General features: G+C 42.8%; 1 protein-coding gene across 2 annotated transcripts in view; it reads right to left on the bottom strand.

Moving 5' to 3' along the window:
• The window catches only part of LOC128438639 (single-stranded DNA-binding protein 2), a 55,881-nt gene that overhangs the window by 14,716 nt on the left and 13,184 nt on the right, over positions 1-27,981 (bottom strand). The window contains exons 2-4 of one of the 2 annotated variants that reach the window (XM_053421249.1): positions 16,982-17,054; positions 13,926-13,987; positions 13,544-13,628 (exon numbers count right to left, since the gene is read on the bottom strand). In XM_053421249.1, coding sequence (XP_053277224.1) covers positions 13,544-13,628; positions 13,926-13,987; positions 16,982-17,054 — 220 coding nt within the window. Of the gene's footprint in view, positions 1-9,966; positions 10,075-13,543; positions 13,629-13,925; positions 13,988-16,981; positions 17,055-27,981 lie in introns of those variants that run through there. The other variant, XM_053421250.1, reaches the window with a different exon arrangement.

Below are 27,981 nucleotides of genomic sequence, written 5' to 3' on the forward strand. Positions count from 1 at the left end.
CCTGACCCAGATCGCATCCTTCCACCAAGTGTCGAGGATATCCGTTAAGTTGTTTTTGTGTAAACTTGCTTACGAACAAACCGTGGAGCAGACCACACAGGGGCGAAAACATGAGCTCTTTGCTGGAGGTAATAAAAAACACAAAGAGAAATGGTCAAAATTTGCAGTAAATGAATCTAACTGAATCAAACACCATCAAAATGACGTCATGTGAGATTGACGTGAAGTTATGAGTGCAGGTTTAGACGGATGAGGACTAAAACAGCGAGGAAGAAAAACTCTGCCAAACTTCTGTCACCAACGTGCTCCAGACATGACGCACTTGAATGATGTACAACATCGGAGCTGCCTTACCCAGCATGCTCAGCTTTACACGAATGTGGAACCAGGGCTGAAAAGAGAGTTGAGTCATTAAGAACGAGAAGAAAATTGCGCAGAGCACATTTTATGTAAAGTAATAAAAACATGCTGTGCCCTGCCGGAGAAAACACGAAAAGAGCTGAAGGAGCCGCAGACGTTTAAATGTTGTGCAATTTCACTACTTTGCAACCTAATCAGACTTTGAGCATACTGCATTCACACTACACTAATCCCATCAGACTAAAGGGCTCAGTAATACTTAATGAGATAACTCACAAACTCTTTTATGCCTATATGTTTACTGATTGTGTTCGCCGCTAATGTGTGTGCATAATGCATGAATACGTACATTGTGCATGTGTACGTGCGTGCCTGCGCGAAAAGGCAAGAAGCCATTTTCATTCAATACTTCAGAGACTGAGAGACCCTCAGAGATGCGTGAGTGGAATCTCAAAAGGCTGTCTGTGTCCATCTCCTCCCTCTCTCACTGTCTGTGTCCATCTCCTCCCTCCCTCACTGTCTGTGTCCATCTCCTCCCTCCCTCACTGTCTGTGTCCATCTCCTCCCTCTCTATTGTCTGTGTCCATCTCCTCCCTCTCTCACTGTCTGTGTCCATCTCCTCCCTCCCTCACTGTCTGTGTCCATCTCCTCCCTCCCTCACTGTCTGTGTCCATCTCCTCCCTCCCTCACTGTCTGTGTCCATCTCCTCCCTCTCTACTGTCTGTGTCCATCTCCTCCCTCCCTCACTGTCTGTGTCCATCTCCTCCCTCCCTCACTGTCTGTGTCCATCTCCTCCCTCCCTCACTGTCTGTGTCCATCTCCTCCCTCCCTCACTGTCTGTGTCCATCTCCTCCCTCTCTACTGTCTGTGTCCATCTCCTCCCTCCCTCACTGTCTGTGTCCATCTCCTCCCTCCCTCACTGTCTGTGTCCATCTCCTCCCTCTCTACTGTCTGTGTCCATCTCCTCCCTCCCTCACTGTCTCTGTCCATCTCCTCCCTCCCTCACTGTCTGTGTCCATCTCCTCCCTCTCTACTGTCTGTGTCCATCTCCTCCCTCCCTCACTGTCTGTGTCCATCTCCTCCCTCCCTCACTGTCTGTGTCCATCTCCTCCCTCCCTCACTGTCTGTGTCCATCTCCTCCCTCTCTACTGTCTGTGTCCATCTCCTCCCTCTCTCACTGTCTGTTTATCTCTCTCTCTCTCTCTCTCTCTCTCTCTCTCTCTCTCTCTCTCTCTTGCTTCTCACAAAAATCCACTGTCTCTCTGTCAAAGGAAAGTGCTGCAATAGTCTTTATTCTTTCTGACTAACATGAAAAAATTACAAAAAAACCACAAGAGTGGCATTCAGTAGAGCGCAAACCTCTGACAGGGCCCAACATACCACTTAACCTCAATCAAACTGAACCAAATTCCACACACTCATAGACATCAGTCCTCTAGATAGGCCCCATTTATTTATTTAATATCCACGATGCAATGTCAAATAAAAATTCCAATCTCAGAATGATCCTTTGTCCGCATCCATTTCATTTCATTTATTTGTTTATTTGTTTATTTGTTTATTTGACATGGATGATGCTCATTAATCAACAGCTAAATGACTGTAAATGAGTCAGAGTTAGCTCAGCAGTCTGATTTTCATCTGTTGTTCCTGGCCTGGTAAAATGACTTGTTATAAGTCAACACAGAGAAGCAATATACTGTATGCAGACAAATATTCAGACATGCAGAATGCACAACAACAAGTAACAACACAACATATGAGGCACAGCAAGTAGACGCCAACAAAGACAAACTGCAGGCAGATGTCAGTAGGCAGTCAGTGGTCTGATGTGCATTTCTTCAGCTGACGAGTGAAAGAACGATAAGTATTTACTTCTCTTATCTGCACTGGCAGCAGATTCCATTCTTTAGATGCTGTGACACAGAGCGCTGACTGACAAAAAGCACTTCTTCGAGTGGGAATGATACAGTCCCCCTCTCACTCTTGAGTGCCCATGCTCTTAACACAACAAATGTCTTCAGTGGAGGCGGAGCGGTGTTGTGTAATATCCAATGAACTAAACAAAAGGTTTTTCCCAACTTAGAAGTCGATGTGTATTTAAAAGTTGACAGCTGCTTGTGGGAGTCTGATCTAAAACTTTAGGAGTGCGTTTATATAAGGTTTCAAGTGGCTTCCTTTTAAATTTGTTAGCCTGTGCCCGGCTTGTCAAAAACAATACGTAAAATGTGGAATATCATTGCAGTTTTAAAGCTGTGTGATTGTCTAACAAATCTAAAATTGCTCTAGTTAAGTAGTCTTTTCAATAGTGTGTTGTGTCATCCTTCTGGCAGACAAACAAATCAATCCACAAACAAACCAGCGGACCGGGGTGATAACATAACCTCCGCGGTGGAGCTAACAATGAGTTGACCCCACAAACAAACACTGACTGTGTATCAAACATGACATTTCTCCATTGCAAACCAAGAACAAGCCAAATCATTGCTCATGTTCAAGTTCCTTCAATACAATGAGTGCTTGATGTAATTATTCTCTTGCTGCAGTAAATAGGAACCAGCTAACCAAATGTATATTTATCCTATAGTTAAAAATAAGTCCCTAACAAATGCATTAGTATTTGTATTTGTATTTAGTACCAATGAACAGGCAGTGTTTCCCCTGGAACAGTAGAGATCAACCATCCAAGGGTTTACTTACATGTAAAAGTTAGAAAAGATCCTTACATCTGTAAACTGGGCCACAGAATGTTTGACAGTTTTATAATCTTTAAAGTTTATAAAACTATAAAGTGAAATATTTCATCATTAAAAGAGGTTGATAATCTAAGTGTTTCAGTTCTAACATGAGATTATTGTGGACCTTGGGCCATAAATAACCTATTTTCTCTAGGGTTTTCACTAATATGTGAACAATGTCAGAACACATTTTTGGGACAGAAATGTAAAAATGCAAGTTCACAAATTCCAAGTTCATTTTTTATTCTAGGTGTCTCCACAGAGCTGTTGGGTGGGGCCAGAGGGGGGGGTTTGAAGGGGCTACCACTGAGTCTCAAGGCCACCCGCTGAACAACAGGATCTACAAATGACACACCACACAGGAAGGAACTGCTCCTCCTCCCTCTCCCTCTTTCCAGCTCCCTCCATCCTCTCAAATGCCATTAGTCCACTTCCTGAACACACACACACACAAACACACACGCACACGCACATAGGTTTGTACTTCTGACTTTCTGAGGACACTCATTGGCACAATGCATTCCTCACATGCTTATTCTTGAACCTAATCCTAATCTTAACCCTAAAACCAAGTCTTAACTCTCTCTCTCTCTCTCTCTCTCTCTCTCTCTCTCTCTCTCTCTCTCTCTCTCTCTCTCTCTCTCTCTCTCTCTCTCTCTCTCTCTCTCTCTCTCTCTCTCTCTCACATTAACATGCACGTTTAAGTTTAAGTGGAAACACAATAGGAAAATTGATTTCTACATTAGTGTATATCCAAACACTCAAACTCTGTTGTCTGTAAGTCAATATCAACAACATGTTTACGTCTATATGCTAAGAACTGAAAGTAAGAAGACAGTTAAAGTTACAGTAAAAGAGAAGACGTGTGTTTTAGCAGCACAGAGATGAGAATGGGTGTGCGCCGCTTTTGAACATGTATTATTCACAGTCTCCCGTGGCGACCGCACACGGATCAACAAGCACCACTGTCCAATCCTGAGCCAGACTCACTTTTTAATTTCAAGGCTGATAGGCTTAAAATCGCCCTCTGGCACTCAAAGCTCACATCTTAACCAAAACACACCATATGCTACACCGACACTGCAGCGGGTGAATAAAACACTCTCCATGTGAACTTCACATCTCCGGTGTTTGGCGACAGGTTGCTGTGGCCGAAATTCCACTTTCTTTCAAGCAGGGTCTTGATTTTGTTGGTTTGGTCTACTGGACAAAAGTGTCAATATTGACTCTATTTGTTTTTGTCAACATTGCGTGTAAAAAACAAAGACTGTATGTAAAGTTGGACGATATGACATTGCCCAAAAGTAAGCCAAATCATTTAGTTCTCGTTTATGAATGAATAAAGTCTGGGTAGGGACCTTTTGTATGATCGGCTGTTTTATGTAATTAACAAGCTATTTTGAAAACTGCAAGTGAACATCACCCATTGTTAACCGTTATTGTCTTCAAGAGAAAGCACTAAAGCACTGGGCTTAGACCTGAAGGCCACAGAGAAGGTAGGATGTTCAGAGAGTGTAAGGGAGACTTACTCTTTTCACTGTTGACAAAAACAACTTGTAGCTCAATACCACCCTGTTGAGCTCCGAGAACATGGTGGTCTCCATGTTGTAAGATGGAGCCAGTCAGGGTCAAACATCGAAGACATTATCGTCACCCATTAAAGTTTTCAATCTTTTCGGTCCTTATCACAATATCCTGGACAGCACCATTCCCGTGTTACCTGGTTATCACCTGCAACGTTGCATGACCAGGTGGAATCACAACATTAATCTGCTTGGCCTCAGCCCGGTGATTACAGTTAGGGAGATATCAGCTGCACAGGGGTTGGGGGGGGCCATGCATGTATTTCCTTAATCGCTGATGTCATTATCGACCCCGGTAGACATCTCTGCAGCTGTGTACTATGTGAGGTGGAGCCGCGAGCTGAGGCACTGTCAGATACACGTACATGAAAATGATAGTGGCCGTGCAGCGGGAGACACACTTCCATCTCACGTAATTCAACGACACCCGGGCAGATAAGGGAGATGGACTGTACGCTGAGAAGAGGAAAGGGTCGAGAGACACGGAGGAAGATTTAAAAACCCCAGCTTGAAATGAAGATGAGAATATATCGCGGTATTTTCCATCTCCCAGATCGATACGAGATAGAATAGAATATTGAATACTGATTGAGAATATCGATCCGCCTGAAATCCAGACGTTTTCCTGGTCTTTAACACCGAATAGCGATGCTTTTATTTTGCAACTGCAGCAATTAAACAGGAGATTGGAATTAGACACAAAAACTCATCAATCCAAGCTCACTGGAAGAAACTGTGTGAAGTCACTTTCCGGGTCTTATCTCCTGCTAGTGCTGGAGGACCAGTGGCAGGAGTGAGAGACAGATAAGGGATATGGGTGGGTACAACAGCAGAAAAAATACAGGGGGGTTAGTTGGGGTCAGAGAGAAAACGTGAGCATAACTTCCCAGATTCCCACCTACGAGCAGCCGATGGTGGATGGAGGCTGCCCACCTTTGATTAGAGGCTGGTCACCTTTTTAAATAATTATAAATCTTATGAAACAGAGACGTACGAAAAGGTGAATTTCTTCGTAGGCGTTGGTGCTCGGCGTCCAGGACAGTTTGAAACACAAAGCAACATTATGAGCCACATTCAACAATTTTTATTTAAAGACTTTGGTAATAAATGTGATTTTAAAACCAGCATAATGTATGTCATCAAACAACGGCCGTCCAATCTAGTTTACAGCACCATCACTTTAAAGTAGACAGAGTCCAATGTGCAAAAATCTACTTAACCAGAAATATTTTTGAAGCTTTCTGGGCGATGCTGATGTGGCACCTTCATTCTGACAGACACATAAATATGCTTGTGACTCAGCCCCCTTATCTCCATAATCAATAATAATAATAATAACTGCAGTCAAGCTAGAAATGACTCTCCTCTATCGTATACAACTGTGTGTGAGCTTGTTCTTGTTCCAACACCCTTGTGTCTCTCCCTGCCCTCAGTTAACCTCTCTCCTCCACTCTGCACCACACCCTCCTCTTTGCCCCGGCCCACCGCGGAGCAGCAAGGCGTGCATATGTTAACATCACGTAAACACTCCGCCTCGGCGTGTCCAAACACGCATGTGACATGACTCAGCGCAACAGGCCACTGGAAAACTCATTCCTCCGAGACCAGAGGGCTGAGCTCGCAACAGGCCAGCGAAAGAGGAAGGAAGACGATAAGAGACTTAAGGAGGTTTGTAGTAGGACAGAGAGCGGGGACAGAGAGGGATGAAGAGGAGGAAAAATACTGATGTGAAAACAGCGGTGATGAAGCAGTGAAGAGAGTGACGGGGAAAAAGCAGAAGGGACAGAACAAGTGATTGTAAAGAAAGCCAGAGACGTAGAACAGGCTTTAAGCAGCAGCTCAGCGTCCACAGTCACTGAAATGTCCCTCGTTTCGTTTTTCTGTTACAGAACACGACAATCATTTCCATCACTGCTCAACCTATATGGAAATCCCTGCTCTGCTTCTCCCTTCCATCCACCTTCACTCAGCTTACTCTTCATTGCCATGGCAATGATGTTACAGTGAGTCACCTCCACATCTCCCTCCTCCTCACCACTGCCAAGAAGGAACATGGGAGAGTGTGCAAGAGAGAGAGAGGGAGAGAAGGAGCGAAAGAGGGAGGATGAGGCAGAAAGCGCTCTGTTTCCCTGGAAACAGACTGGGGGTCTCCCCAACCCCCATTGGTTCCCAACTGGTTTGAATCAGCTTGTTACCCACAATGCTTGGAGCCAACAGAGTCTCTGCTTCTAGGTTGTCTCTGTCCTCTCTGTCTTGACACTGCTTACACACAGACAAGCACACAGACAGGTTTGCATCTCGGGCCTCCACATCATGACTGGATAATACTAAACTATAGCCACTTTAGAGCTCGTCAGACTCTTTGGGCCGATGTCAGGAAGTAAAAAACTTCTGGTATCAACAGTATTAAGAAATGAGGTCTCGACAAGCAGCTGATATTTTTCCTGCAATTTAGCCTTTCAGCTATTTTACTTTTGTATGAATGTTGGATAATATACATGAATATACATTGTCCCTTTTCAAATAAAAATGGTAATGATTACCGAATATTTATCAAACATTTCTGGCAAACAAATGTAATTTTTTTAAAGATTATCTATAAATATTTTGGATTTAAAAGCAAAAAAAGGAAAGTAAAATACAACTATATATAACATAAATCACATCTTTTTCTGAAAAATAAAAGTTTTCATATTGAGCCTCATATCAAACGATATAATATCGATTAATCAGTCGGGCGCTAAATCAAATAATAAAACATCAGCCCAAGGAACTTACAGATTTTTTTTAAATATAATTGCAGACAGCTTCTCTGAACATATCTGCTGGACTTTTCAATATGTGTTGTAATATTTCCTAATTAATAAAAGTAAGGCTCAAATATTGCCTGCAGGCACCACAGTGAAATAGTTTAGGGAACTGATAATCAGTGTGAAATTAGTTCCAGTAAGCTGGGAAACTTTCTTCTAAGGCTTTATGCAGCTGCAGGTAATTGTGACAATATGTTACAGAGGCTCGGAAGAAAAACAAGATATAGATGGTTCAGCTCAGGTTAGAAAACTTTTGCTTGGAACTGAACTGGTGGAGCTTGTTAGGAGGCAGCTCTGGCTGAGACGACAACTTCAGGGGAGAGAAAGTCCCATAGTCGATGACATGGCGGCAAGGATGTCAGGATGTGAAGGCAATAGATGCATTTGATTTGATGTGGGCTCTGGATGGTCGTTTTAAAGACAACTAGTAAAGATCACTGATTAAAAAAGCAAGAAGTCTTTAAATTGGATCAATTTGCGTGAAAGAGTCTGGAAACAGAAAAACAAGTTGATTAAACCTGTTCGATTATGAAACAATAATTAGATAATCGTGTGTTCAAAATGGGGGGGGGGGGGGGGGGGACGGAAAACAAAATAGATAGAGTCTATTTTCCAGGGAGAGTGAATGTGATCAGTGCATTTCATGGTAATCTGCTCGTTACATTGTGATATTTCCTGGTTATTAGTGGAAAAGCTCGAGCATTGGGGCCATCATTGAAATGAATCATATATAATTAACAATTTAAACCTCACAGCATTTTCTATTGCAACTCTCCGTCAGTACTGCGTTATTACATTTGCAGAACATAAACTTACAGAAAACAACCAGAAGTGATTCAGGAGTAAAGACCAGTTTTATGAATAAAACCGCACTTGTACAAAAGGAAACCAGAAAAATTGGGAAAAAAACATGTCCACGGTCAAACGAATGAATGAGCGTCCTTCTGTTGAGTGTCACGCTGCACTGACACTGTACACTACACGTTGCTCTGTGCAGAAAGGAGTTGTTTTCAGTTAAACCCCAGGGTCACCACGCCTTCATGTCCTCCAGCCTCAACCACACACACACACACATGAACACACACATACACACAAACAACACAGTGCATTATGTTTCCACAGATATCAAAACACTGACGGTGCATCAGGACGCAAATGAATAAAGCAGCCCCGTGTCTTCATTACTTATTTATAAACAGGTGTATCCTTTCAGCTGCACAATAAAGACTGAATGTGTGTTTTGTCCGCGAATTTGGCCGTCGTGAATCCGTTTCCAGAGGGAGTGAGTGTGAATTTGATATCAGGCAGCGTGAGACCGAGCTTTTTTATCAAAGGGGGTTGCTCTTGGCACTGCCTCTTGATCTCTTCTTCCCCTCTAACTGCCGTGTGCCTGCTATCTCCCACAGAGATGCCACGCGATGATACCAGCCTGACTCCCTGTGCTATGATACTGCAGCCGCTCCACGGGGCATTTCATGTTCGCCGCTCACCCTCCAGTTCATCCATCTGTCAACCCCTTTGTTTGTTTTAACTAAATCAGCCAGCAGCTACTTTTTTTCTCTTTGCAGTTTAACAAATGTTTGCCAAGTAATAACATCTGTGATCTGTGGAGGTTAAATAAATCCGGCAGCTTTAATGAGAGTATTAAACGATAAGACAGGAAAATATACTGTAGACTTCTACAATACAAACCATCCTTCTCGGATTTTACACTGTCTTTTTATTTTCTTATGAAAAACAGTCTTCATCAAAACGAGAACGGCACGGCACTTAGTAGAGCACATACCTCTGCAAAGGCTGAATGGCCACTTTATCACCATTGTAAGTGCATGTATTGAGATCAGATATGAACCATGGGGATACACAGGCAAAATATCCATTCTCTCATTTAGTTGAAAGGAATATTTGTAACCGCACATTAACTGAGCATCTCCCTAATTTGATTCACACATTAATCCGGATCTATATCCAGATCTGCACAAGATCTAATGGGTTCTGTCTTGACCCATCTCACATCCTTCCACCAATTATGGAAGTAATCCGCACAGTTATTTTTTATGTAATACAAACAAACAAACATAAAAGAACAAACAAACGGACAGGGGTGAAAGTATTATAATATAATACTCAATTTGCTCCTTAGGTTCAGGCCCCATCATTCCACCAGGTTTGGTGAACATAGGTTAAGTTTACATTATGGCCATCAGTTAATTAAAAATAAAGCTAGGTGTTTTCTTGTTTTCTTTATCGTTACATTTTTTAGAGGTTTTCTTCTGCGGTTGAGATATCTCAGTGCACATGCACACGTCTTCTCTTTGGGTGCAGTGCAGTGCAGTGAGCTTTCTTGGTCAGTGTACATTAAACGATCCAAACCAATACTCGAAATCAAATAATAATCATTAGTTGCAGTGTACAGTGTACAGGAGTCAACATGAAGTAAAAGTATTTGACAAATTTGATTTGTATTTTCTTTACCTGGCAGCACATACGTTTTCTGAATATTATGCGATGTAGAATTATCCACCAGCTTGTCAGAGTGTCTGCTCTGCATGTGAGGCTGCACGCTGGGCTGATTCTGCACGTGTCCCCGTTTCCCTAATATTTGTCTTCTTGCTTTCTAGCTGACTCAATAACAATCGCACTTCTCCTCTTTGAGAATCTATACACACAGCGATGAGACAAACATTTATGTGATTACGGTAACTGTGCGTGTTCAGGCTTTTACAAACAACATTCACAACCACATTACGGCTCACATAATATTTTCTGTCACAATACACAGTTAAAAAAAAAAAAAATTCATTCTATCAGGAGGGATTTTTCAACCAACATCTGAGTTACGGTTTGAAAGCACGTTCTTATCAGGAGGCTGCACAGCTCAACCAGTACGGCTGCTGGAAGCTGATGACCTCCAGATCTCAGGACTCAGGTATCGCTCACTCTGGATGTTTTTTTTTTGTACCACTTCTCCACAAACTCCCTGAAGCTCTCTAACATGTCAGTCCCTCTATAGCACCAGTCTGCCTCCAGAATAATTCACTATAAGAACACATACAGTTTGTTTCTTGTAATTATTCCGCTCGGTGTGTGACACACAAATAAATACTCAATCATGCACCAATAGAACTTTGAGACGCAAGTAATTCAATTCAATTCACCTTCTTTTGAGGTAGACTTTAAAGGATTTAAATGTCAAAGTGTAGTCGAGGTAATGCTGCTAATGCCGAGTTGTTTCCACAGTTAGTACAAGCTGCTTCACGCTGGTTTGATTCTTTCTTGCTCAGCTTTCATTCGATCATAGATTGTTAAAGATCACTACATTTTAGTGGGAAAAGAAAATATTGCCAGTAGAGAAAATACTAAATACCAGTTCAAAACATATAATTACAACCACATTTCTCTCCATTTTAGGATTAAAAGTACAACCAATATATTTGTATTAATATGAATGCATTCATAATAGTGTGTGTACTTTTTAACCAACGACAAGATCAGGAAAAGCCTGAAATGACCTGGATGCCTCGATGTTGATTCTTCTTCAAAGGTTGAAAAGTGAGAGCCTCTGACTTCTATCTCTTGTAAGGCAATTTCCGGGTCAAGCATAAGAGTTTAAAAATAACTTGATTTTATGACTGCGTGGCCTCTCGCAAATGGAAACTACTCATTGAGCATCGAGGAACACAATTTACAAAGCACTTAACAGAACTGTAAACGGCCTTTCTGATGCCTGAAAAGCCTCGTCTGAGGATGGAAATCAATAACTCGGCATCCCACTTTGTTCATCAGCCTTTTCTTTCTTTCCCTTTTAACATTAGACGACTGTATTAATGCCCTCGAAGACCATCCTCAGACAGTGAAATGCAGTGATATGATAGAGACACATAAAGTACACAAGCACATGCAAAACATCGTAAAGACACTTAATGGAGGGACTCTTAAATCAGAGAGCAAACTGTATTTACAGTTCAACCTGGGAGAGGCCAACACATCCCGTGGGAAGCCTCGTCACAATCCCATCGGTTTTCTCAGGAAAGAAGGAACACAACGATGGGGCCAACAAGCTCCTGCGTGTCGCCGGCATTAATTAGGACTTTACTCAGTAATTAGCAATCTTTAAAATAATTACCATCAAAATGTCTGATTAAAATCCCCATCAGTCTCAAAGTCAGGAGACTCGAAGAGAGCGACACCGGCACCGACTTACGGCGCACCACATTTTTTTCCCAACCAAGTCCACCGCAGTTGTCCCCTCATTTTGTTTTAATTGAGTGGCAGATATGTGGGTAGTATACCTCTGATTGGATCCGAGAAGCGGCGCGGCGTTGCAACAGTTGATTGAAAGTGACCTTGGTCTAATTACAATTGGTCTAATTAGAATTCTCTGATTAGATCCCAGCAGGAAATGGAGGAATAAAAACGTTTCTTGTGGCCTCAGCTAATGACGTTAACATATATTCCGGATGATTTCTGAACTGAATTGATTCTGATCAGATAAGAAGGAACAAGATAACGACGTTGTCATCTTGGGAACAATTTGAAATAATGGATGGAGATGTGATCTGTTCTCTCTTTTTGGTGTCAGACTAATAAATCAGACAGACGTGTTCAACTGTTTGTGTTCAACCTCTTTTGGACTCTTTCCCTTTTTCTCTCCGTCTCCAAGCTCTCCCTGTTTATTCTACTCTTTGTGTCTGTCTCTCAGGTCTGAGGTCGAGCTGCCCTCCAGCTCCCTTCCTCGACGAGCTAGGATGACATCATCCCATAACTGCCTCGTCCTCGGAGTGCCTATTCATCACCCTGATCATCATCGCCCGCATCAGCAGCATCACCTGCGTATGCACACGCATACAGACACACACACACACACACGTACACAGGCACACACACTTGTACTGCAAGAAGAGAGGAGAGAGGAGGAGAAAACACTGGTTCTGCAGTATTGCAAGCCTAAAGGAAAGAGCTAGGGAGCGGCAGAGAGGGAGAGAGACCGGAGGAGGGACGATCCTGCTGGTGTAGGCAGAAAGCCCTGACCTGTGCACTTCCAACAATACATCTCAATAAACCACAGAACAGGCGAATCTGATGAGTCAGACTTCAGGCTACAGTGGGAAAACAACAACATAACGAGCAGGAGAGAGAGAGAGAAAAAAAACTTCCCAGTCTCACCCCAACTCCGCCTCACTCTGCCTCGCAACTTCCTGTGAGGAGCACCACACTTCCTCTCTCTTAGTCACTGGTTAATCTGAAACTTCAAGGGCTCTGGCACAGCTCGCTGTATTCCGGTTACTGGGATGGTGCACGACTGAATCAACGTCCGATGTGTGGAAATTTGCAGCAGGAAAGTGGAGCCACACTGAGAGCGCACAGCAATAAACAAATGTTTCCACCATGGGCCACTGTGTGCTCGCCCACTCTGCTCTCCGGCCTGGTGCTCACCATACGTTATATGTGTGTGTGGAGTGTGTGTGTGTGTGCTGCAATGCTCGGGTCAAATATATCCAGCAGGTAAATACTACAGTACGTTCGCTCCTTTTCTTTATCACAGACTCTATCACACACAACAAGCGTTCATTTCAGAAACCCTTCACATTAACGATTCACAGGATTAAACCAGTTTGTAAATTGTGGTCATGTCAGAACCACAGAGTTCAGTTTATTGATCTGGGTTTAGACGCTGATAAAAGTTGGGGAATCAAAAAGTTTCATCTTTATCGTCCATCTGCACATTAACCCTTTGCATTGTTAACACTGCAATTACAAGAAGAGAAACAGCAAAACTATAAGCTACAATGATTCTTCAGTCCCCTTTTGAAACTACATTCAAATTCACCAGATGCAGATATTATTTGGATCTATATTTAATTTTTATTTTAACAATTTTTATCATAATGATATACTGTACTTACTAAATCCAAGTATAACTTATTTACTATGGTCATATCAAATACTAGTTCATATCTATTTATTTGATATTGAACACTTTCATGTGTGTTAATCGGAGAGTGCCCTATTTCCAGAAAGAGCGAGGAAAGCTACTTCATTGTAAACTCACATAGTCATGAAAGGCCTTGGCCTCACTGGAGTGTTCACACGAGTCTCTTCTCTCCGGAGCTGCACAGTACAGGTCCCAGAAAACACTACGACAAACAGAGACGCAGTCGCACAATTAGCGGAAATATGACAAAAGAGAAACACTGAAGAACATGACAGATAAATATTATGGTTCATTTTAGAGGCAGGTTAATACAGCATCGAGGGCACGAGTATGATTCTATTATCAATATTGCAATAGATGACTGAAGGTGTTTTGTGAGTTAGGATTTGTGAACAGAGGAGGAGGAAGGAGAAAGATAAATTCATTCAATGGTGTCACGGTGAAATATAGCAGGAGGAGGATTGTAACTGGAATCCTTCCCCAACACAGAAACACTCACCACCACCATGAGTGGAGGAACCCCGGAGGTTCTCCTAATGTGATGTTCTTCTCCCATCGGATCTACACGAGAAGGAGAGAGCGAGAATGAGACGCTTCAGAAACATATTGAGTATTAAAAACATCTGAATTATCTGCTCTTTACAATTGGAGAGGGTGCGAGGGAATTCCTAATACACGCTATTATGTAATTATACCATGGATTTACAAGTGGATAAGTGAGTCAATGTGTGTCTAAAAGCTTGTCGATTCACAAGTACAGGACAATGAGCGTGTGTGTGAGCGTGCATGTGTGTGTGTGTGTGTCTGTGTGTGTTTGAGGTCAGAGTGATGTTTCAGCCCGAGGAGCCCAATCAAACCTTTGTACAACCCACACACCCTTCGGTCGGCTCCTCGCCCACATTATCCGTCCTTGTGCTTCCACTGCACTTCTTATTCAAACTTACTTAAAACTTATACAACACATACAGTACTTTTTATTTCTTCCTTACAGTTCCAATTACAACCTTTCTACCTGTACTTTCCTTTCTTTCACACCTGTGGGCTGCCAGTTTTGGAAAGCGACTGTCCAGTCGCTTAGCAACCATACATATCAGGCCTGAGAAGGATGGTTTCTATTTGATTTTAATCCAAAAGCAAACCTATACCTTTATTACACAGTGTGTTTATTTTTCTAATTCACTAATAGAACTGTGAAGTATTTACTCAAGGCTCTATTCTCTCCTTCATTGGATTTTACACCAGAGGCTGTGCAATTGTGTCTTTTTTTCTTAACATAAAAAACATAAAACATAAAAAAGGAAATATTGAAATAACAAAAAGCTTGATAGGAGCAACAGCAGTAACAATTAGAATTCATCAGTTCCAACAATGAGTTTCAGCTTAATTGTGTGTGTGTGTGTGTGTGTGTTTGTGTCTGTTGGGATGTGTGTTTCAGACACTGTTTGACCATGACAAGCACTTTGGTTGAAGCATTGCGATGCCTTAACACCTTGGTCAAGGTCAGTGACTAACACGAGCGAGCGCTGACGTCACCGGCAGCAGGGACAATTTATGTTTGAACACAATGTCACAGTGTGAGCAGCAGCTGTGAGCAGCCGTCAGACTGTGATGCCTCGTCTGCCTCTTCTCTCTATAAACACACTTACATCACTCTTTTATCTTCCATCGTTCAAGTCCTCTCGTGTCCATCTTATTTCATTTCCTCTGCTGAAATGTTTCATATGGGTGAAAGAACTAGACGGGCGCACCACCTGCACTGTTTGGCAGCGTGAACCAGCACTAAAATAACAGGAAAAAGTGAATCAGCGCACTTTCCATCAGAGCGTCCTGACCTCAGCTGCGGATCAGACACAGTGACTTTTAGAAGGAATGCCTGGCTTTGAAGTCTTTTCTGTTTTTTTTAGCGAGGGGGGGGATCAGGAACTGCCGTCTCTTTGTTTATCTGACATGTTCTCATTAGGTCGGCAGTTCTCTTGAGGACCTGGGTTAACATGAAACATCACAGGCAACCAGCCATTTCCATACACTATGGTAGAGATGGATTGACTCCTCGGTCTAGCAGAACGGGCTAGACATTTAATTGGCTGTAGCCGAGTCTGAACACGATTGCAGTCAGTTCAGGTCAGGACACTTTTTAGCGAGCTCTTTTATCCCTGCTTCATCTGGAAAGCGTCGGAGAAACAGCCCCGACTGCGCCCGCGTATCCTGTCTTCTTGTGGTCTGCGTTCTCGGGAGGTTCATTCATTTACCTTCACTTCACTGAGACGCCTCCAGCGTGATTACTGGCAGATGTGGGCTGTGTGTTGCAGAGGTTGCTCTCATTGCACCAGAGGAGATTTAAAAAGAGCTCAATCTTCAGAGTTTTCTTTCTACCCACACCAATACTGTAACCTTCTGCTGTTAAGGTTAAAGTGTATTTTTGTTATCACTGTGCGAGCCATCGCTTTAGTTTGACAACTTCTTGTCTCCTCTTCTTCTGAGCTGTCTGTCTGTGATTTGTTATTTGCGTTCAGGTATTTGTGTCTGATTCGTGACTCGTCTTTCTGGGCTCTTGTTTCCTGAGCCTGAGGATACACTGTAAACAGATGTTCTTGATCAAAAATTGGATAACAGGCCTTTAAAGCCACATTTTTGCTATTCCAGCAAAAGCTCCATTATGGCTTAATGCTGTGTGCATGTGTGCTACTTGTGCATGTGTGCGTGCAAATGTTTGCATGTGTATTGTACACAAGCAGCTCTGTTTATACTTGTTGCGCTCTTAGCTAATGCGTTCCCACACTTGAACATGACACCGCCTATCCTTTTCATCTCTCACATCCGCGGAAGAGCGAGCAAGTGATATGACAGAGGAGAGGAACAGAGGTGTGTGTGTGTGTGTGTGTGTGTGTGTGTGTGTGTGTGTGTGTGTGTGTGTGTGTGTGTGTGCGTGCAGAAACACTAAGTTAGAGTGATGAGCATTGGTGCCAGCTGATGATGTAACCTTTTCCATCCCCCCCTCTTTGTTCTTCTCTTCTGGCCAATGCACAACAAGCCTCCAGCCACTGTCTTCCACATTGTAATTTACGGTCATTTAAAGCAAAGCACCAGAATCAACCTCGTTTTCACCCCGTCACCTTTTTACCTCTGCTGAATTACAGTGAAGACGGGCTGAGAGAGCAGCGGAGAGAGAGATCGAGAAAGCGAGGGAGCGGAGAGATCGCAAAGAGAGAAAGAAGAGAAATTCTAGAAAAAAAGAGGACAGGAATAGGATTGAGGGAGATGGACAGAGACGAAGCTGCTGAGCAGAGATGATGTCAGTGAAAGACGTCACCTCGGGGCTGAGCAATAACTCCCCCTGTGCTCCGGTTCCAGTCCCACTAAACGTTACACTCATGTTTAAAAGCTTGTTGGCTGCCACTAACCTCTCGGCTCGTCACTGCACGGTCAGGCTACACTTCAATACTTCACTTACTGGACACAGTGTGTGAGGGTAAAGACCTCATCTCACAGAGGACACACCAAGCCCCGTACACGACCCGCGCTCTCTGGCCCACAAACAAATACAGCATGACTTACCTCTGAGAGGAAGGTCTGTGCCGACTTCTGGGCTCCTACATGCAGCAGGTACTCGTAAACGTACAGAGCTAACCTGCACAGAAACACAGAGAACAGAGGGGAGGGTCAGTGGGTTCATTAAGATCCAGACAGTCAACATTAAGGTGGATCGAGGTGGTTTCTCTCTGGATCCCCTAAAAATAAAAAGATGGAGGAACCCGTGTGTGTGGATAGGAATTGCCAATCAGCCCCAGGACCTAGTAATGTGCGGTGATGTGAGACGGGACGAGATGTCACAGTCTGTTACAGATCTCATGAGAAATTAGAATTTCACACCAGAGCTTAGAAGCACTAGTCTTCTCCCAAAGTGCCTGAAAGAAACAACAGACAGGGCACCCCTCGGAGACAAGCTGAATTCACCCAGCGGTATGCTTAATCGGAAAAAACACCTGTTCTGAGGAATAAACAAGGTGGGAGCGTCCTTCGTGGGACCACACTGTGGAACACCTCGCCGCCGTGCTTCAGGATCTCAGTGGAGCTCCTGTCACAGCTTTGATCACAGTATGAATTCATTACAGGCTTGATCTGTTAATCAATTTCCCTCCCAGGGCGTCTATGCTGGTACCAGGAAGAACTTTGGTGGGGGAGTGGAGGGGTTCACTGGTCTATGGACACTGACAGATCAGTTCAATAGATCGCACCGACTCTGAATGGCGCCCTGTAGATTCAGTCTGCTGTAACACGGAAAGGGCCGTGAGGGCAAAGAAAACATGTTCATTTGTGACTGATCCTCACATCTCCTCTAAAACACAATATTAACCAGGTTGGGGGCTGATTGGTTTGATTTGTAAGTTGCTCAACAGAGAAAAATAACTTTGAGGTGTTTTGACATCCTGGGGATTTGCTGTTTAATAATATAATAAGGTACTTGGCTATAAATGCATGCTCAATTAAAGGCTGGTGTAGTGAGATATAATGGGACCTCAAGTGTGTTAATTTAGCAAATTGTTAGTGAATAGTTTAATACATTTTTCATTGACTGTTAAAGTCAGAAACCGGTGAAAATACCCATAATTTATAAGCTTAGTGACAAATTAGTGGCTCAGTATGACCAAACCCCCCAAAAGATATGAAAATTACACCATTTACTATTTAATATGACAAACGACAGAATCACTTTGTCACACTCGTGTAGCTGGAAGTAATTTGAATGTAATGTGTGGGATTAATGCAAAATAGAAGACATTAACTCATTACAACAGTTTCTCCCCTGTTAATCTGCAAATTGATTCATTGGCGTATCGGTATGACGCAGATAGAAAGAAACTGCAGGTAAGACTTATCCTGTGTATGTGAGCTTGTCTCTACATGTCGATGGTTGATCGGTGCATTGCCGCAGCTAGAAGGGGGGTCACGCTGGGCCGGCTGCTGTCCTGGAGCCCCCCCGAAAGGTGGCGATGGGCCGCCGCAGCCCGTCCAGACTCCTCTTATAACGAGGTAAAAATAAACTCCCCAGACGGCCCTGTCTGCCTGTCTGAGGATGATGGACTGCCCACCTTTCTGCCTCGCACACAGGTACGCTACTACACCCCCCCCCCCCCCCCCTCTACTCTCTACCATCCCTCTCCTCCATTTCCATCTCTCTTCTTCATCACCTTCATCCTCAGTCGCTCGCTCCCTCCATCTCTCTCTGTCGTGCCTTTTGTCTCGCCTGCGCTGATTTCCTCGTGCACTCTTTTTGTTAAGGGGCCATGTTTGTTAAATGACGAGAGGATGAAGGGAACCACGTCCTCTCTATCCCTCCCTCCCTCCCTCCCTCCCTCCTTCCCTCCCTCTTTCCCATCCCTCTCTCTCTCTCCGCCGTGGCCTGGCAGTAATGTTTAACCAAAGAGATAGAGACAGAGTGTTTCACAGGGACAGCGCTAACGGAACAATGAGAGGCTTGACAAAACTCTTGACACCTCGACAACTGAACATGAATAAAAGATGCTCTCATTGTTTTCCCCCAGGCACTGTACAAGACTGAACGTCTCTAGAAACAAACGTGTTGAGTCGCCCTGTTTGTTTGTTGTTTTATTACGACGCATGTAAATCTCTGATCTTTTACGCCAGCACGTTTTCATTGATACGTGAAGAACTTGTGCATCAGAGGTCAAAAGCACAAATACAAATACACATTATGGCCTTCAGAGTGGGGTGCCTTTTACTTTTATACTTTGATTACATTTCAGAGCCTGCACTTATACTTTTAATAAGGTAAAGTTGTTCATTCAATACGTTTATACTTTTACTTCAGTCTTTTCAACCCAAAGTACCTGTACTTCTACTTCAGTAAAGAACAGGTGTACTTTTGCCACCTCTGTCTGCGATGATGAGCCTGATTGGAAGCAGTGGACAAATGAATTGTATCAGTGGGATAAAGAGATGAAAGCTTGTCCTCAGCAGACACGGGCCTGTTTCCAGTCAGCCATGTATTACCACACCAAAACACAGCCTTTCTTGGTGGCTGCCTTTCAAGCAGACTGAGATGTTTGACCTACGCTTGATTCCACAGGGGCTATAAGATGTGATCTTTGACCCCGATGTGGAGGAAGGGTCAACAGAAGTGAGGTTAGAGAGGCAGCGGTACAAGGAGAGATGATTCAAAAATAGAAAGAAAAACATTAGAGGATATCACAGGGGAGTAGGCTAATGCAAGTTTTGGAGAAGAGATCAGAGGGAAGGAAAAATGAAGCATGTCTTCATTCTTTCACTGCTCCTGACCTTAAAGACAATACTTTCAATGCAACGATCTGAATTAAAACCACTCCTCTCTCTCCATCCTATCTGCTTTTCATTCAACACGCACCAGGGGTAAGCAGAGTGAGAATCGAACTGATAAACAGACAGCAGAGCATTTCAACATCTATTGGACTACCAAAACTACCAATTTCCTCAAAGACGAGTGACAGCATTTGAAAACATTAAAATTCCTCATTATTCGGTTACCACTTGTTCAGTCAAAGCCTCCTGCTGATAACAGAAAAAAGCCCCCAGCCGACTGACAGAGTGGAAATACTGAGCGGAGATAAAGGTTGAGGATTAGAGGACGGGGCACTGTTCAAGGTTAAAGAATCCTCTAAACTTCACACATTGAAGAGGAAGCATTACAAAGACTCTTGTCATTAAACAAACTGCCACTTTATTTAATCTCTACATTGGGTTTTAAGGTAGAAGTGCTCGGTGGGAGGTCTGCGCGGCACTAAGAACGTTTCTGAGTCCACATTGGTTCATTCACATTAAAGCTGTTTGGGTGTTTGCCCTTGCTGTCGGACAAACACCATAAAATTAAAGAGGTTTTTTTCTTTTCTTTCCGAGCCGCCTACCCTGGCAATTTGTGTTGTAAATAAGAAGCACTTCACATTAATCACAACTGCAAGCAGGATGATTGAAGATTGAAGAGATCAGGTGCCTCCCACTTTGCTTCCTCTGTGTGTATGTGTGTGTGTGTGTGTGTGTGTGTGTGTGTGTGTGTGTGTGTGTGTGTGTGCGTGTGTGTGTGTGTGTGTGTCGAGCAGGTAAAAGTGGAGAAGGTGGGGCAGAGAGGGGAACTTTAACATCAATGCCTGACCCCTTTCTCCTTCAGATTCAAGTGGGCTTTTGTCTTCTGCGAGTCAGATTTAATTAAATTCGTATTTCGGAGCCGACGCAGATTTCTGTCTGCTTCTCTAAGTCTGCCCCGGTCCAGACAGCCGGCGAGCTCCGAACACTCGGAGACGGAGCTCAGCTTAATGAAGGCGGCAGGAAGGAGAGAAGAAGAATATCTCATAGCTCAACCACCACTTGCTGTTTAAAGCCAAGACGTGAACCTGTTTTCACGGGATCAGCATTTAGTGGGGACCAGCAGATCACTGCTAATCAATTTAGCGCCGTGGCGATCAAAGTCTGGCAGGGCCTCGAATCACAACAGACAATGGCTTCACTGATTGGATTTGCCGGTGATAGATTAGCTCCAGATTATTTCACCCTTGTAAAAGATGAAATGGAAAAGTGATTACACTTCTGATCTGAATCGCCATGGTAATTGACATATTTACAAGACTTGCCTCTGTGCTGCCACAGCCTAACAACACAAATCTAACCAGGAAAAATTGAATGTTAAGTGTGTGGATTGTTTCCAGTAAACATGTCACTGCCATTAACTGTGGATAAGTTACCTCTTCATCAGATTCATAACAAGTGCAAAACAGCAGCACAACCTTGCTCCTACAGTTATAGTTGTAAACAGCATTTCCTCATTCTACAGTACTGGGAAAAAAACAGCCCAGTGTAGGTTACATTTTTCTTCTTTTGTAGCTGCATCCATTTTTCTCTACATGTCGAGGTTACTTCGTACAACAGAGTATTGTGATGACTTAAAGAGGAAAACATTTGAGGATGAGGTCATGATATTACAAGAATAAAGTTGTAAATTTAGGCTGGGTGTCATTTTAAAGGAGAATAATAGATGATGAGCTTCACGAGTGTATACATTGTCGACATATATGTGTACAAGAGCATAGCAGAGAGAGATGGAAGGTTCTGGTGAGGAGACGGGAGAAAGGAAGCTGGGTAAGATGGAGGTGATGGGTTCTAGCATGACGAGTCCCGAGATGAATCCTCGTACGAGCCGTAAACTTTCATATTCTAATGTTGAGGATTCTCGCTGACTGGGGTCTCAGTTAGCCAAGCACCCTGCTGTGACTTCCTTCTGAAAATTAACACAAAACCTCACAACATAACGTCGGTAGTCCATTCCCGATGCTCATGTGAAAAAAATCTAAAATGAGTATGAAGATAACGTGCAGAGACATTTAAATGATAATGTGGTAATATAAAGACTTCTTCTTCTCTCTGCTCCTCATGATGATCACAGGCTGCAAACTATACAGCAGCAGAGGTGTAAGTTTGTTTTTCTGGATGAGTTCTGGGCATTTAATCCTGCATAAGTGTATGATTGGCCACTTGAAGGCAACACTGAGATATTTACCTTGTAAACCTCTTGAGTGAACAGTGGATTAACCTGGATTAACATTAGCATTCATTTGGACTCTTGTTTTTGATGAAACCAGCTCCTTTTAGCTCTATTTTTGTCTCCATCATCAACTGAGGAAAAGCTGTTGTTTGCTGCATGGCTTTCAACAGCTACTTGCAAATAATGTATAACTCTTACACTGTATTGATAATAAACTGAAACATATGAGACTTAATACAGGGACCAAATGGATTTTTTGGGACTGATGTTGATCCCAAATAATTCAAATTCCAATATATCTGCGGATTTCTAGACTGTATAAATATGGTTGGGCAATGATTTCTAAGATGTAATTATAAAACCTCTATGAAGAAAAAATTCTTGATGCTTGATATTTTACAGTTAAACCGCTTACTTTATCAACTATGAATAAAACATTTTTAAGAATTAAGGTTTTCATAATTCAGCATATGGGCAAAACGAAACGCCAAATATATCAGCTCATCAGCCCAATTAAAAAAATAGGAAATGTTGGCTCTTGATTTCTAAGATGTAACCTAAGAAAAACACAACATTTCCAGCTTTGAGGAAAACCACAGACAGAGTGAGGAAATATGATAAAGAGAGCGATGGGGTAACAGGATCGTGGCAGAGAGAGATGAAAGGTTCTGGTGAAGAGAAGAAAGTGAAGAAGGGGGATTAGAGAGGGAGGGGGAAAAAGGAAGCTGGGTAGGATGGAGGTGATGGGTGCTAGCATGATGAGCCCCGAGATGAATCCTCGTGAGATCACTAAACTTTCATATTCTAATGTGGAGGATTCTCGCTGAATAGTGTGTCAGTGAGCCAAGCACCCTGCTGTGACCTCCTTCTGAAAATTAACACAAAAATTATTCTTTGAGTCGGGCTGAGCCAGACATCCTCTAAGAGAAAAATCAAATGACTGCATGCTGTGCTGAAAACGTAACATACAATAAGGACGGACCGGAAGGTACACAGGGAGGCTCTGCTTTGGAGTATGCGCTGAATGTCATTATATTTTTATAAATGAATTTCAATGAGCTCTGTGTGAGAGGTAATAACAATGGAGAAGTAATCCTCGAATGAACGAAGTCATCGTCCCTCAGTTGAAATATTGTAATTATCTCCTGGATATGCTTACCTACTACAAAAGACTAAATTACCACCTTAAATCTCTGCTGTGTGTTCACAGCAAAGAATAATGTTAGTAAAAGCGACACCGTGAAGTATCTGCTGAGAGCTATAGTGTCTTTGAAGCACTTAGCTTTCAACAGAATGGAATACCTTAAAGAATTCTAAAGCAATGAGGAGAAATAAAGTAACTCCTTAAATTCCTCATAGGCACAACAACATGAGAAAGCTGTCTGCACAACAGATTAGACTCTAGTTTGGTCCAATGTTTTTAGACAATGAGTTAAAGTTTGAAGCCAATTCTAAGATCGTCAGTAAAAAGGGATGAAACAGAACCTGCTAAAGAGGTTAAATGTTTTTAGTGTAGACTGAAAAAATGGGTCATTTTTTTTACAAATCTTCTGTCCAATCTGTTCTACTTTCCTGGTATAAAAATATACATATTAAGGACTAAAATCGGATGAAATATATTGTGAAGGTGGATGAAAAGGTGATTCCACAGGCAACATCTGTCTCGGACAGAATAAATGACTCCCTGCACAGTGAGTATTAAAATCTTAAGGCTGGAGATTTTTAAAGAGTGATACCTTGGTGGGTGGGGGGGGTGAAACACTGGGTAGAGAAGTCGCAAGATGATAAATAAAATGTACCTTAGTCTAAATAAATATTATTCAAATTCAGAAATATTATTTAAATTCAAAATAAAATAAATATTTTGTACAGTTCCATTTTGTTAACTTGAGTCTTAACTGGAAGTCCGGTTTCCCACCTGAGATGATAAACAACTGAACTGAAACAATGTTGTGCTTTTATTTTGTCATGTCAGAAATCTCCATAACTGTATTGTATCCAGCGTCTGCTTGTGTATCTTCTGCTTGTTTGTGTTATGTCATGATTTCTCAGTCTGCATTTCGTCATTATGGGACTGATGCAACGCAGGCAGCGACAGCAGTAACCACAAGTACAAAGACATATCCTGCTGAGCCATACTAAGATCAATTTACAAAAAACAACGTGGATCAGATTTGTTGAGGTCTGTCTCTATCACAACAAGTCAAGGAGGTGTAGATGCACAAAAATCAGGCAATTGCTTCCTCCATCAATATGAGCATCTTCTGGATGAAAGTGAAATCTATATTTGGGAGTTTTTAAACATCCAATGCTCCAGCCTGATAATTTAGCATTTCTGCCCAATGATTCCTTTTTGGAGGACACACACGTAAACATTCATGAATGATAAGTTGGCCGATATACTTGCCTGGCCTATTTATCGGTGCAGCTGCATTGCTTCAGCTTTAACATGCTGCCATTGATTTTGCTACTGTATTCTGTATTGTGTTTCTATTGTTTAGTCCACCCCCTTCATAATAAGATGAGTCTAGATCAGTGATGGCTGTTCAGAGGTGGGATCATCGACATTATCGTCCTCATCAAGCTCGGCCGACGGTGGCGCCAAGTCTCCAATCAAGCCTCCATCATCAAACAGAGGCCACCTGTGGATGAGGCAAGCGTCGACAGCCCGGGCCCCCCCGAAAAAACCCTCTGGCGAGAACGGAGAGGGACCCCGACATGAGAGGGAGTGCAACGATCAAACTGCTGCCCCTGCTGAGGACAGCCCTGTATGTGACAGGCAAACACTTTCCCTGATTAATCAAGCCTAGCAGCGGGGCTTTATGTGCCATTAAGAGCCCTGCTAAATGACTTCACTCCATTCATTAAAGTGGAGCGTCCTCTGCGGGCGGAGCCGCTCGGCCTGCCCAACAGACCGACAGACGGACCAGTAAAAGCTGGGAGAGGGATGGTGGTGGGGCAGCGATGAGGGTGGCGAGGGCAAGATAAACAACGACAAATATAGACCCATTACAATGTTGAATAATTCATCTTATACGCAGGGCATCGGGAATACAACGCGGGGGGGGGGGGGGGGGGGGGAGACAACAGCCCACACAACCTGGAGGATTATGGAGCCTTTATACATTGAAGTGGATCTTCAGAACAGGGCTATTTATAAACACACCTTGTCTGGGAAAGCGACAGGATCATGGCCAAATCACTTTATATGGAAAATCAGGTTCCAGTGGACTAATCCCTGATGCTTTTCATTACGCTAAAGTATAGTTTTAATGAATCTCTGCGGGCCGAGCCGGGCAGCTAGGTGCGAGCGGATTAAATGTGTTAAAGCAACGTTAGCTGCCTCTTCTGACAATTCACATATGCACGACTTGGAAAAAGCTAAAGTTAAAAAGCTATAGTACAACTCATACACACAGTTTGAAAAGAGGTAAAGAGGGGAAAAAAGGAAATGGAAGAGATTATAGAAAGAACAGGCAATGATATGCATCGAGAGTACAGAGGGAAGGACAAAGATAGGTAATTTACCAGTCAACAGAGAGATAAAGATGAAGAGATGGAGAGAAAGATTAGCAGCAACAAGAGAGGGTAGATAGGAGGAGGAGAAGAGAAAGAGCCAGGGCAGAGAATGGGAGGAGGGCAGTAAGAGAGAGAGAGAGAGACAGAGGGGAGGGAGAGACAGAGTAAATGATTAATGAAAGGAGCTGGGAGGCGAAAGCAGTGAAGGGGAGGATAGGACGGACCCGAAAGAGGAGCGATGCTGCTGCGGCCTGAGAGCGAAACTGAAAAGGACAACATTATGAACTGCTGCCGTCACACACCGGTGTCAGGGTGGATCTCTGAGAGAGAGTGAGCTGGTATTAGGCTGACGCGACCCTTTAATTCCAGATTTGCACGAGTTGGAATGAACCCGACTTGAAAACACTTGAATCGCAGTCGGTGAATTAGAGGATTTAGTAACGTTCAATTTATATAGACATAAACTAACAGGTCATTTTGCCTTTGAGAGGTTTGGTGTTGTCATTAATTATAGGATGTTAAGCTATGAAACTTTATTATATCTACCAAATAATTCCACAATCCTCTAATCGAATTCACACTTGTGTATTTTAAATTGCCAAAGGAAGAAGAGAGCTGAGTTTAGTGTAATTTGGACAAGCCATACATTGATTATTGATAACAGTTGAATTCTGACGTCTGCGGAGAGAGACATTTTTCTTTGTCCTCGGATAAACCATAACATCAGCAACTGCTTCAAAGCGCTAATTGGAGAACAAATATAGTAAATGATTCAAATTTATATCCATACAAACCACATAAAAGAACAAAATAAAGCAAATTCAGCTTAATTTTATGAAAAACATGAATTATAACATCTTCATTGCAGATAAACCAGGTAGGATGAAAACAAAGTTGTCCAACTTTACTCTGGATTCCTGAAAGTTTATTGTAGAACTTTTTGAGGAGGTGTCACTGATGGCAAGGGATAATTCTGAAATAGGCCTGAGACATTAACACAGGCTAAACAAACCTGTTTGCAATGGGCTCTGCGCTGCTAATAACAATATGTACAGTGAGCAGGATATATATCGGACAGTGATGACATTGTACATCTCTTAAAAACTGTTCATGTGCTGTAAAAACAACTCAAAACATTGAGATTATTCGGTACTTAAATGTGATAAGACTGTTCAAAGACTTCCATTAGGCTCCTTCAACTTCTCAATCAAATACATGCCTTCAATTAATCCCCAACATGGCGGTACGCTGTGGGTCTATCGCTGGACGCGCGCTGATGCATTTCTAATTGGTATTTTTGCTGATGGTCACAAGTTAAATCTATATTCTCCATTACCCTTCCACAGCAACCCCTGGGGTCTCCCTCTAATGGCTCCTGCTAAAGGCAAAGCACTTGAATGGATATGCTCACATAAAGTAGATTCTCTCTGACGCTGACCGGACTCTGCTCAGACTTTTGTTGAAGCTTCAGTGCGTAGCTGAGACTCAAAGTTGAACAAAGCTCGTGTCTGCGTTTTAAACAGCCCGAGGAGAGACACGCGTAGTTAGATAAACTGCGTTTTATCTGCTCATGTTCACAGATTCGTCTCACATGCTGCTTTGCTGAGAAAATGTTTGTCGTGGCCTTTATCCCTCTCCCTTCTACAACACATAGTAGAATCCTTAGTGGAGCTCTGGCTAGGTGACAGGCCTCCAGCACCGGCTTGGCAAAGAGCGGTGTGGCCTGGCTAAGAACAGTCGGGTTGAAGAGCGCTGGCCGACTTCAGGAACCTTGTTTGAGAGGCTGATCCAGTAGCACAAATAAAATCTTTGACAATATGCAGGTGGCGGATAAATGCCATGATGTGAGTTATTGGCACTTGTTGACATACACAGCATGACAGTATACTCTCTGTTATAAGCTGATACCAACACCTGGAGGAAATGCTTCTCATATTCTGCCACTTAATAAAAGAGGTAAAACTGCACATAAGGATAAAAAAAAAAAGGCAAAGCGTCTCTCTCTCTACATTCCTCCTGCGAAGAGAGGAATTTGCCAGTTGAAAAGATGAAATGTCATGCGTGTACGAGTCAGAAGAATGAAGCTCATATCCTGACGGAGAGGAAGAGTCCTGAATTCTTTGGCTCACCTCAGAGTCGACCTTGTGTTTACCTTTCATTAAGTCGAGATCCCACAATCCTCTACTCCCCCATCCTCCGCCTTGGGACAGTCCAATACGAGGGGAAGATGAAAGCTGGAACACAGGCTCTTGAGAGACATACTGTTCCTTTTGAAGGATAAAGATTATAATGTTTTGAGTTAGAAGTAGTTTGAGATGCAAAATGTTTAGCTTTTGTTACAGTTGGTATTTTTCAGCCATTTGTTCCAAAACATAATATCGTTGGCATCTCATTCCCAGTGATGTAAAAGCAGAGGAAATCCCATTCTTATTTGATTTTTGTTGACTGACCAATCACTGAATAAACTCCAAGTGACTAATGTGCTGGTTTGATCTTTAACGAGGAAGGA

The sequence above is a fragment of the Pleuronectes platessa genome, chromosome 4, assembly GCF_947347685.1.
Source record: "Pleuronectes platessa chromosome 4, fPlePla1.1, whole genome shotgun sequence".
Classification (NCBI taxonomy): domain Eukaryota; kingdom Metazoa; phylum Chordata; class Actinopteri; order Pleuronectiformes; family Pleuronectidae; genus Pleuronectes; species Pleuronectes platessa.